Below are 12,111 nucleotides of genomic sequence, written 5' to 3'. Positions count from 1 at the left end.
AAACTAAATAATTTTACAAAATAACACTGATTCACTGACTCCCTTTTCACTGCAAAAATGTACAGTATTAGAAGAACTAAATCGTTATAATTTAAATTGAACACTTATTTTTTCATGAGCCGTTTACTGTATATTTGCTACTAATAATGATTATACTAGAAATTGCAAATTGCAAGTGAAGTGCTGCGAAGTACAACTGCATATAAATAATTTGGTATGCCTCTTTTAAGGTACAATGTTTCTACCTAGGCTTTAAATGTGTATAAAAAGTACAATAAAAGCAGCACGAAAAATTTAACAAAGAACACATTAATAACAATAGGCTTCTTTTAAGCCTATTTACCCATTTGTAGCATGTGAGATTGCCTAATCACAGGGGGTATATGGGTTTTCTTAGCAATAACAAATTCTATTTTGCCACGAGTCTTGATACCAATAGCCAGCTTACTTTAGGAAGACAATTGATACTAAAAGGTAAGGGTATTCCTGTATTCATTATTGAATGTCAGGGAATGAGCTGCTAGGCATTGTCTTGGCATTGTATGGTAGGTTGGCCTGTCCTACTCTCCAGCAGTGCCACTGAGAGGGGAAACAGGGGGAATGATCCCCATGGCCCAAGCTTACCAGGGGCCCATAGAAATTGCAGGTAGCATTTTTGTTCAATATTTTTTTCAAAAATAATAATTACTATCATGGGCCCTCAATAATTAATGGAATGGGTCCCCTAATAATGGTCCCCTCCAGATTGACAGGGCCCCAAGAGAATGTTTGCGCCTTAGGCGCACTCTAACTCGCGCATCGCGCTCGTAACACGAGTGATTTTTGAAAATATTAGGCCTACTGGAAACTCATTAGCTACTGGCAGTTTTGTATAACATCTACTAACACAAATACTAATACCAATCAACCAAATTTTAATAACAATGTGTTTAGTTTTAATCTTATTGAACCTGTCTATGTTTTAGATGAAATCTTTAAATTTTCAAACAATAAGGCAACTGGTCTTGATGGTTTCGATACAACATTATTAAAATTTGCGGCACCAGTTGTATGTAACTTGCTAGCCTATATTTTTAACCAGAATGGAAATGGGCAAGAATAACACCTATTTTCAAAGATGGGAACTGAGCAGATACGAATAATTATAGGCCTGTTTTTGTATTGCCAATAATTAGCAAAATAATTTAAAGAATAACTATATGATTTTCTAATCGTAAATAATTTATTAAACAATGCTCAATCAGGTTTTCGTAAGTTTCATTCAACTAAAAAAACACAGAATTATTTTAATGAAAGCAAAGCCACCGCTGCAATAAGTGTTTGACAATGACATGGTAAATCATCCATTTCTTATTTATAAACTACAACAACTTGGTCCTAATACTATGGCTTTAAATTGGTTTAGATTATATTTAGATGACAGATCTCAAATAGTTAAAATTAATTGTGCACAATCTGATGTCATGAAAATAAATATAGGTATACCACAGGGATCTGTTTTAGGACCCCTTCTGTTGACATTCATACAAATATTATTAATATACTGCACACGATCATTGAATAATTAAAATCACAACAATAATAAAGGCAGCTGGGAATTTTGCAAGTCATTATGCAGTAGCCAGCAAAAATCTAATAATTATGAATACCAATGTTCAATGTGCAACATTATTGATGAAAAGATGCTATTACATGGTTAAATCAAGTTGAAGTAATACATTGGTATGAGGAAAGACTGTAAAGAGTAATTTCTGGCATTTTCATTGAATAATTTTATTGGAAAATTTTGTTTAGGCATATCAACAACACTGCCTACTATACTGATGAGATCCAGGACACAGATGAAATATTTATAGGAGTACATTTAACATCGTACATTATGTTATTATTCCATTAAGGACCAAAATGGCTGACACAAGATACTTCAATAACCATAATTTGTTGTATATGGCCCTAACAGCAGTGAATAGGTTGATGTAACATATATCAATTTTATTTAGGCAAGACTCTCTTTCTACCTTGTTTAGTGAACCTGCCACCCGCCAATAATGATGATTTCAAATAAAGATAAAATTTTATTTTTAGCCAATTAGCACACCTGCAGCTGCGAAAAAATGGAGATTTCAGAAAAAAAAAAAGGTTTTCATTATTATGCCTGCTGCTGCCCTGAAATATGTACATTTCTTCTAAATTAAATGTAAAGCATATACCCAACATATTACTACACTGTTTACATACACCAATAAAATTAAATTATTATTTTCCCCATTATCTGGCTGTTTGGACCTTTGACATGTTTCAATGCATATTCCTATCCCTATACATACTGGCTGCAGAGACTTGGTTGATCTCAAATTATTCATTTACACATGTTTCTGTTTACTGGATTGAACCATTTTTTAAAACAGATATGTTGATACTGACCACTGACCTATGTCACAAGGTCTAATTTTGTCAGTAGACAATTGTTTTTATAAGAAACATAATAGATCAGATCAAATCAAGTCGGTCTAATTGAATATTTGATAAAAAAGTGACCTGAAGTGTGATACCCACCTCCGACTAAGAGTTCAAGGGATTTATATCTCTTTAACGGTATAATAATATAATCCATAATATAAAGCATTTCATATCTCTAACTACTTCTAGATGTGTATAAGAGACAGGATAGGACCGAATATATATATATATATATATATATATATATATATATATATATATATATATTAGAAGATGAAGATTCCACATTTGCTTCGATAAATAATATATAAAAAGACAGCAATAAAAAACAGCTATGAGTTTTAAACATACTAGAAGCAATATAATTTATTAAATCAAAAATATTTTAAACACTCCTGTGTTCTTCCTCAGTGTGAGGACAACTGAGGAATAATAACCTAGGCGGTTGACCAATATTGCGTCTGTATCAATAAATTTGAGACTTGTGGTCTACACTGCTGCCCTCAGTACTAAAAATGTATTAAGTAATTGTAACAATAGGAAGCATGTTGAGGTTGATCAGAGGATCATAAGGTGCCATAAATCTGACCTGCTACAGAATACACCACATTAAGGTATCAAATAATTGTCCTTTTCACATTTCTAGTAATAGAGAAATTAAATAGAGTGCACGTGGCTGTTTGTCCTCACTCAGGTTAGAACTGCTGTAATATTATTGCTGTAAGCCATGTGAATTGTACTGTTACAGTATGTTAGTGTTTGTCTAGAGTGGGAAAGAGCATTGTAGCATTATGAAGGCACATAACACTGTGGGGAGTTAGAATAAGCTGACTGTGGCTTGCTGATACTACATCTTTTATCATTTTTATATAACAAAATATATAATTCATATAGGAGTAGATTATTTCCAAAGCTTATGAATTATATATTATTTAATATAGTAGATAATTTATGAGGAGTGGAATATTATGTAATCAAAAAATATGATTTCCTACATACAGGTATTTTAACATTTTTTATATAAATGAATTTCAATTTTGAAAAATCAATGTGAATCAACATTTTTCATCCCTGTTTTAATGAGACATGGGGAATCCTAGTGTATATATGATTTTAATTCCATTAATATATTTTATTTAATTAAAAAAAAAATTGTTGTTATATTTTTGTGTAATGTAATTCAAGCAGATATAAACCCTCAATGGCACTGAAAACATTAAATAAACTGAATGAATTCAATTAAATTTTGACTGAAACTAGATTAGAGTAGAACTAATAAGGAGACACCTTTGGGACTAAAACAGTGTCCCCTTAATAGAACACTAACCGAAAATGTGAAATTGTCCCTTAATAACGATAACATACATTCTTTATAATTTTACTTTGAGTGATGTAAGAATCAGTTGCAGTAAAATTAGAACTCATTTATAGCAGTAATTAGCATTGCAAATATAATTCATTTTATAATAGGAATAATGAGCATGTTAGCCTATATCGATGTTCACTCAAAGTATTCAGGGAAGAAAATTCTGGCTTATTGCTCAAAAGGTGTCAAAATATAATTAATGAATTAATTTTTCTTATTTTGAGACTGCTGTAGTTTCCCTTAATAGGGGTTATTTGACCATTCCACACAATGGGGGTGTCCCCTTAATAGGGGTTGGCTCTTGTGTTAAAAGATATATTTCCCCTCGTTTCATGCTAGTGTCCCCATTAATAGGCATGTCCCCTGAATTTTTTTTAGTAAAACTTTAACAAATAAATCAATGGAATTGTCTTTGTCAACACAAACAATATCAAATACGGGGCAAGAAACCATTTTTAGTAACAATGACTAAAAAAAAACGCAACATTAAGAAAACCAGGTGTGACAGCCAACAGCTCTAACATGAATTAACAAGAAAGACACTAAATCACAATCAAACCTTGTATTCATAACTGAAGATCGAACAACGAATGATGAGTTCAAAAGCATATTATTTTGACAAAATAATTCTTGACCTGCGAGATGGTCTCATGAATGAAAAAAAAAGTATGCGACTAAACTACTCTAGGCCAGTGTGTGAATTCACAAACTGTTTGAATGCGTTTGTAATAATTGTAGTTGAATGACCTGATTCCAATGCATGCCTTGTAAACATGACTAGAATAAGTTCAGGCTCAGTGCGGTACCACAAATGAATTGATGATGACATTGCTCTCATTCTTGCTTCTAGTTGAATGACCCAATTCTTGTGTGTGCCTTTCTGCATCACTTTTTATTTTGTTAACTAACTAATTACGTAACAGCTATGCATATCAAAGGTCTACGATCAATCGTCTGCCTCGTAAAGCACAAACGTCGACAACGTACAAAGGTACACAAATAGGCATACAACCTAGTTTACAAATTTTTCAAATTATGTAATATGGACGTTTTATTGTACTCTTATATTTTAAAGTGAAATATGATTTGTATACAAAAACATTAATTTTAGTCAATTTAGGCAGTTAATGCATACACAGGGTCGGCTTGAGCTGGTTTTACACTAGACAAATTTATTTGCACAAATTGAAAGTGTCGGTTCGCTTCCTCAGCTCTGATTTGTTTCATTTCATTTATTTGTCTCAAACAATTAAAATGTACATAAACAGAAACGACAAAGAACAATCACAAAAGTACAACAAAAAAAAAAACAAGAGACAGGACACTCCAAAAGTAAAATCAATCACTATCCAGTGGAGGCCCTTCATGAGAAAAACACAAATACTTACAATATAAAATTCTTCAAAAAGATAAAAAATCGAAAGATAAATATTGAAATATAGAAAAATGTGTAAATATCAATAAATGAGCAAATTTAATTTAAAAGGTATTTTGATATATAAAAATATTCAGATAAGCATTAAAAATTATCTTAAAATATTCAATGTAAATATGTCAAACAAATCATTTAAAGTTTCATTGCACTTAAAATAAATAAAACAAGATTAATTACAATATTTAAAAAGAATGAGGTTAAAAATATGTGTTGTGTGTTGTAAAAATTTTAAATTTAAAAATTAATTTCACTAATTAAGAGTTAGCATAATGTTTATTCAGATTGTTAAGAAAATATTTGTAACTAGTATTAAGGAGAGAATTTCGGAGGTCAGCAGGTAATGTCTCCCATAATCTAGGAAATGAATTAAAAATTAAGTATTTAAAAGTATTTGTCCTGGCAGAGGAATGAGAAAAATTTAAGATTGTCTGTATGCCGCATATTAATAGAAATATATGAGAAGATGTCAAGGTGATATATACAAAATAGAATAGGCACTTGCAAACAAAGGAGATGGACATCATATCAAATCTATCTTTAATTGAAATTAAATTAAGTTTAGTTTAGTTAGCCTATCGTCATAAGTTAAATAACAACTTTTAAAAGGAAAACAAGCCCTTATAGCCCTTCTCTCAAGCTTATGTATGTGGTCAGATTGATATGGGTACCACGCTGGTACACCATATTCAAGTATGGTACGGACAAGAGTTGCGTAGAGTTTGAGAGTGACAGAAGGATTGTTAAACGGAATTAGACGTTCAATAAAACCGAAAAGACGCAAAGATTTGGTAGAAATAGCATTGACACGATCCCCCAGCCAAGGTTAAAAGAAATAGTAATCCCAAGATATTTGTGTTTATTTACAATAAAGAGTTCTGTGTTATCAAGATGGTAAGTTTTTATGAAATTTTTAATTACTGAGGAGCGAGTGATTCTCATCATTTTACATTTAGACAGATTAAGGCGCATACAATTATTTTTGCTCCATTCATTAACGTTCTTTGGGTCAGTTTGAAGCATTGTTTCATCATTATGAGATCTGATGGCACTGTATAGGACTGTATCATCAGCATATAAGGGAATATGGGACTTAACAATATCAGATAAGTCGAGAACAAATAAATTAAACAAGATTGATTGTTGTGTAGTAAAAACTACTGATTTAGGTTTTGATTCACGAGAATGAATTTGCTTTGTGTAAAACTGGCTCTATACACAGACATGTTACGTTATTGATTCATACATTTAATTGGACTTTGAAGCATAGAATTTCACCTTTGAAATAATTTTTACCTTTCTGACACTACAGATTGAATATATACAAGTAACTTGAAAGAGAGGTCGAACATCAATATACAGTAGGTAGGAATTTTTTTATCCTTTTGAATAAATAAGAAAAAAAAAAAACTTCTAAAAATATTAGTACCATTCCTACAAAAAAAATTATGAAAATTTTGGTTTTATATTCTGGTTTTTACTGGGCGCAGGCATTTTATTTGGTTTGAATACAGGAGGCCCTCTACTGAAATACCCCTACATCACTCTCAAACAATCCTATAGAGGGCAGCCTGGCTATAAAAAAATTATCATGAAATCTATACAGGGTGTACGTACGACGCCCCTCGCTATAAAGTATGGTCAAAGAGGGCGTCATCGTGACGCCATACGACTGGCAAGGGTTAAGAAAAATTGGTTAGATAAGTCAAGTAAGCGTAATGACAAAATTATTCTTGATCTTTTATAACATAAATACAATATCTATATACTATACTGATAGCTTTTACTTACTTTCTTACAGGCCATAATAAGTGAAGGAATTAAAATAATCAGAATGTTTGGTTTGAATTACATCTTGTTGGAGGTGTACTTTTTATTAACAAATTTATTTGTGGTCGTTGAACCACAAGCTACAAGCATCTTGCGCCAACCACAAAACGTAACCGAAAAAGAAGGGGAATCAGCCGACTTCACTGTTATGCTAAACGATGCAAAGCCAGGGTCTACGCTTACCTGGTATAAAGATACGATTTATGTCAATAAAAGTGATCCTCGTATAACGTACGATGAGGCAAACAGAGATACTGGACAGTTCACATTGAGAATAAATCCACTTATCCGGTCTGATAAAGGATACTACGTAGCTGCCTACGCCTTTGGAAATGTTTCAGTGTCATCACATAAAGCCTATTTGGACCTAATTGAAGTTCCATCTGAAGAATATCCAATATGCACGATATCCAAGCCGTTTTATGATATTATGGAGAATGTAATAGTGAGTTGCATAACTGAGAACACATCTCCGCAACCCGTTTTGCAATTTGTTGGCAAAGAATCAAAGAGTGATGTAATTAACAATGGATCACATATCATGATTCAAATGATATTCAGGGCCCATCCAAACTTAAATGGGCAAAAGTATTCTTGTTACCAATCAAATAGCAAAATTGAAACAAAATATTGCTTAGAAGTCACACTCAAAGTAAGTAACGTGTTCAATGTTGCCATATCAGGAAAGCAGAATTTTACGGTTGGAGATGCAGCCAAATTAACATGTGTTGGCAACTACACAAAGAGTGCTAGTTTCCATTGGTATATTCCAGACAAGATAAAAAGCCAGGTGAAAATGGAATTGAATAAAAATTGGATAGAAATACATGTAACTGAGGAGTCTAATGGCAAAAATATCACATGTACTATTGAAGATGGAGGTCTAGAAGGATCTGCATCAGTGATTCTTAAAGTGGAAGCCCCTGAACAATCTGAACAATCAGAAGAGGAATCAACTAGTACAATTAAACCAATTACATGGCTTCTTTCTTTCATATTATTAGTGTTGCTTTCTATTTATGGAAATTCATTAATAGTTACATTACTGCTATATAGAATTTACACATTTATAAAAAATAAAAATTGTGTTGCTAAGCCACAAGACTCATGCACCGCCTGTAGCAGAACATATACCTCTGTGTCACAAACGGAAACTGGAATGACCGAACTTAATTAACTAATCAGTTCATTAAAGCGAGGCTCTGGAGGAAATCACTTTCTTGATATGTTGATAAACACAATTGGTAATGAAAAAATTTGAATATTTAAAAAATGGGTGAAAAGACGGTGTTATGCTCTTTCCCAGATATCTGTATCTCCTTCACTATTCCCAATTATGAACTTCAAATATACTTCAGTGTCTTAGAAAAATCACTTGTATAACATGTCAAGGTGGAAAAAAGGGTAGTTACGCCTCCTTTTCCCCCAGTTTTTAAATATTCAAAACCATTGCCCATTTTTGGTCGAAGAAGTTTTTCCTTTATTAGAAAATTCAGTTCTACAAAATATCAAAGGATTACAATAAATATCCCTCCTCTGATTAGAAGATGAGTAAGCCTTGCAGTTGGACTTGAGGCACAGATGCATCAAGGTAAGCAACATAGCTGAGGCGTATGTGATGGCAATCATGCATGATTCTTCTAAATTTTTGTGATTTTAATCTTTGAGACCGCTGTTTATAATACTGTAATGTTTTTGTAGTTAAAGGTTGCATTTTAAAATCAGAAAAATGTAAATTAACAAAGTAAAATATAAGTACAGTACAGCTAATATAATACTAACAGACTGTAACAATATTTATAGCACAGATCATGAAGTTGCATTGCCTGTGTTTAGATCAGGGGTAGGCATAAAAAATGGTCGGCAGGCCAAAGTGAATTTTTGATTTAATACTAAGGGCCACACCCAGTGTGCTTCCAAAAACCTTTATACTTAATGCTCAGTTTTAATATTACTTTCTACAGGCGATCGGTGTCATTCTGCAAAGAAAAAAGGTCTTTTCTAATCAAAGATGGTTGGTGGGCCGCAAAAAAAATCACTGTTAGGCCGCATGCAGCCTAAAATCCAGTCAAGTGTATATATCTGGCTTGTGTGCACTTTAAATAAGCACTTGCATTTTTCTTTTGAGTAGGGGATTCCTGATGGTATGGTTCATTTCAGCCCCTGTCATCGTGGAATGATGTGAACTAAGTGCCTTTCTATGGCTGCAAAAATAGTCACAGACCATACACTTATGCACTTAACAATGACGCTGCGATTGATTACTGACTTTTATAATAACTAACCATAGTAGAGTCATTTTCATGAGATCCGTGACTAATTTTAGGATACCTTATTTTCTCGATGGATTTGGCAAGATGGACCAATTTAGATAAAATATAGCTCCTATATACCTCCCAGATTTGGGGGGAAAAAGTCCCGTTTGTTTTTCAAAATGGCCGCCTGTTGATTTGGATGCTTGTATCTCGATAACCACCGGTCAGAGAGACTTGATTTTGGTCTCAAATTGTTCACAATATGCATGTTCCTATTTGTTGTAATACAACTTTTTATCAAAAAATGACGGGAAATGCGATTTCTGAAAGTTTGACCTTTGACCTTGTAATGTCATATCTCGGTAACTACTGGTCACAGAGACTCACAATTGATTGCAAATTGTTCAGGAGATTCATGTTTATATTCGTCTTCAAATATTCAAATAGTGACCGGATATGGTACATTCTGACCTTTGACCTATTTTAGGGTCATTCCATGTCTAGTTGTTATAGTGACTGGAGATCCAACGCTGGCACAATAAACCTATTAAGAACAAACGAACCGCCAATTACAAAGGCCATTCACGAGCGATAACGAGGCCTTTGATGTACTATCATACAGACCGGCTTCAACAGTGCAGCACTGCAGTGGGAGGTGAGGACATGAATAACAAACCAAGTGTCCGACGTTACTCCAATAGTAAAACCCTATGCGCAGTTTAAAGTTCATAGTTCAACTATTGTTCTTCGGATGCTCTGTTGATCGGCATTTCGCGGCCTATCTTTCACCGAAAAAAGCAAAAAAATCCGATAATTTTTCGTTTGTCTGTACTCATACGAAAATATAGCTATCATTTATAATGTCTATAGTATTAGATGATTTTTAAGCAAGATTGAAACACTTTCCTAACGGTTCCTATCGATGAAACCTGGTGTTATTGGTGGGTAAACATGTGTTCGTACTCCTGGTACTCAACGATAAACTGTGCCCATACGTGTTCGTAGAGAAAACCTCATTATAAATTTGATGATTTGGCAGGCTGTGACGTCATTGAACATGGTTTTTGTTGGCGATAGTTCCTGTTTAGTGGCATAGGCCTATAGGTATATGTTTCATGCTTCGATCAGGGAGTTAGATTAATCCTGATTTAATGATAAGGAGTGGGTGTGTGTGTGTTATGTTTTTTGTATTTCCTGAATTCTTTTAATTAAATGTTTATAAAATTAGTTTTAATGCTTTACTTTATTATTTTCAGATGAATATTAGTGCAGTGTATTAAGCAATCAAACTAAATAATATGACAAAATATGGCGTTACTGACGGAATGAATAACTGATAAACAGAAAAATACATAAGAAATGATATGATATAATGATTATCAGTATATTTATTAAAAAATAAACATGAAATATGATAGTTTCACGTAATTATTTATTTCTTAGATATTATTTTAACGATGGATTCTATTTTACATTTTACCACTTCCAAACAATAATTGTCCAATGGGGTGACATATGTGCAAGATGTTTATCTCAAAACACCTCAACCTTCCACCACCACACCCCACCCCTCATGCAATGTCTGTTATGTGCGGATAAATCTAATAATTTAACCCGATTTTAATATGCAATGTGTTAATAACAGGGGCGGCGCCAGCCTATGAAATCTGGGGGTGGGGAAGGGGAAGTGAGTGGAACGGTACAATGTCGGCAGAGGGGGAGGTCCCCGGTGAGAACTAAGTGGGCGTGGTCAGGCGTCTGTTAAAATTTTTCTAAAGTGTTTCAAGGAAAAAAAAAATATAACGATTTAGGGGTTTCATTCTTTCATTTAATGTAAAATTATTTTTCGTCAAAACCACTTCTAAACATTTTGGAAAATGAAGAAGATACAAGATAATGCGCATTCAAAATAATAAATTACTATTCTTTATTGATGGTATAATTCTCTGAATTGGAATTTGTGTCGTAATTCTTGTAGTATCGTATACAGTTCTACTTCTTTTTGGTGTTCGTCGTGCCGCAACAAGTACCGAAAAGTTCTTGTAAGACGAGTACAGTAATGACAAACAAACTAACATGTGACCCGAAGGCAGCATAACTGAAAGGCAGCCATTTTTCGTTAAGAAATTTATGAATTTGTAGAATAGGACTAGTCAACTCTTTAAAGTTAAAAAAGTACAGATTTCAGAATGGGTAAAACATGACAGCTCCCTGGTAAGGTGAGAGAGATGACAAGACTGCTTGCTTAAGACTGCTTCTTTGAAATTGTGAACATTTGGACTGTCGCCAGACGTTTGGCTGCATCTCGTCTCCATAATATTTTAGGACTAGCCTAGGCCTAGGTCAGTATTTTAGATAACTACATTACATTGACACTTAAAGAAAAAACACACTAATGTTAGCATTATTTCCGTTAACTTTTAATAGAAAAATGAGCTTCTTTGCTTCATTCCTTTGCTGTAAATTCTAAGCAAACTCGGATGACCTTCAATGAGTGGTCTACTGTGTGACGATCTATGGCAGGATTGCGTCATTTTATTGGTAGCGGTATAACTTGAAGTAATTATGTTAACGAGAATTTAATGTGCGAATCAATTAGCTTAACGATCGCCCTAGGGGCTGGTCTGTAACATGGTACAAAAGAGCCTGACTTCGTTGGATCTCCAGTCACAATAACCTGGTCTAATCAACCAGATTTAAAAAAAAAATTCCTGAATGACCATATCAGACTTTGATGAAATTCCATAAAAATGATCCACTGTATGAAA

The 12,111-nt window shown here is 33.3% G+C and overlaps 1 protein-coding gene across 5 annotated transcripts; it reads left to right on the top strand.

Annotated features, from left to right (window-relative positions):
• Positions 1–369: 369 nt before the first annotated feature.
• Positions 370–9,494, top strand: LOC117104626. Of its 5 annotated transcripts, none has more exons than XM_033245492.1 (3): positions 370–474; positions 6,571–6,623; positions 7,060–9,494. In XM_033245492.1, exon 3 carries the CDS (start codon positions 7,093–7,095, stop codon positions 8,263–8,265), a length of 1,173 nt encoding a protein of 390 aa, XP_033101383.1. In that variant the 5' UTR covers positions 370–474; positions 6,571–6,623; positions 7,060–7,092; the 3' UTR covers positions 8,266–9,494. The 5 variants fall into 5 exon arrangements, with proteins under 5 accessions (XP_033101383.1, XP_033101385.1, XP_033101382.1 ...); XM_033245494.1 differs by having other exon boundaries at positions 373–474; positions 6,571–6,619; XM_033245491.1 differs by lacking the exon at positions 370–474 and adding an exon at positions 2,997–3,074.
• Positions 9,495–12,111: the final 2,617 nt, after the last annotated feature.

Source organism: Anneissia japonica, unplaced genomic scaffold (assembly GCF_011630105.1).
Source record: "Anneissia japonica isolate Jap-2015-1 unplaced genomic scaffold, ASM1163010v1 scaffold287712_len2945570_cov188, whole genome shotgun sequence".
NCBI lineage: Eukaryota > Metazoa > Echinodermata > Crinoidea > Comatulida > Comatulidae > Anneissia > Anneissia japonica.
Note: the sequence above shows the minus strand (reverse complement) of the source record. Positions and strands in the feature narration are given on the sequence as shown.

What these genes read in the sequence shown, in the direction of transcription:
- LOC117104626 (XM_033245492.1), top strand. Translation starts at nt 7,093, where the DNA reads ATGTTTGGTTTGAATTACATCTTGTTGGAGGTGTACTTTTTATTAACA.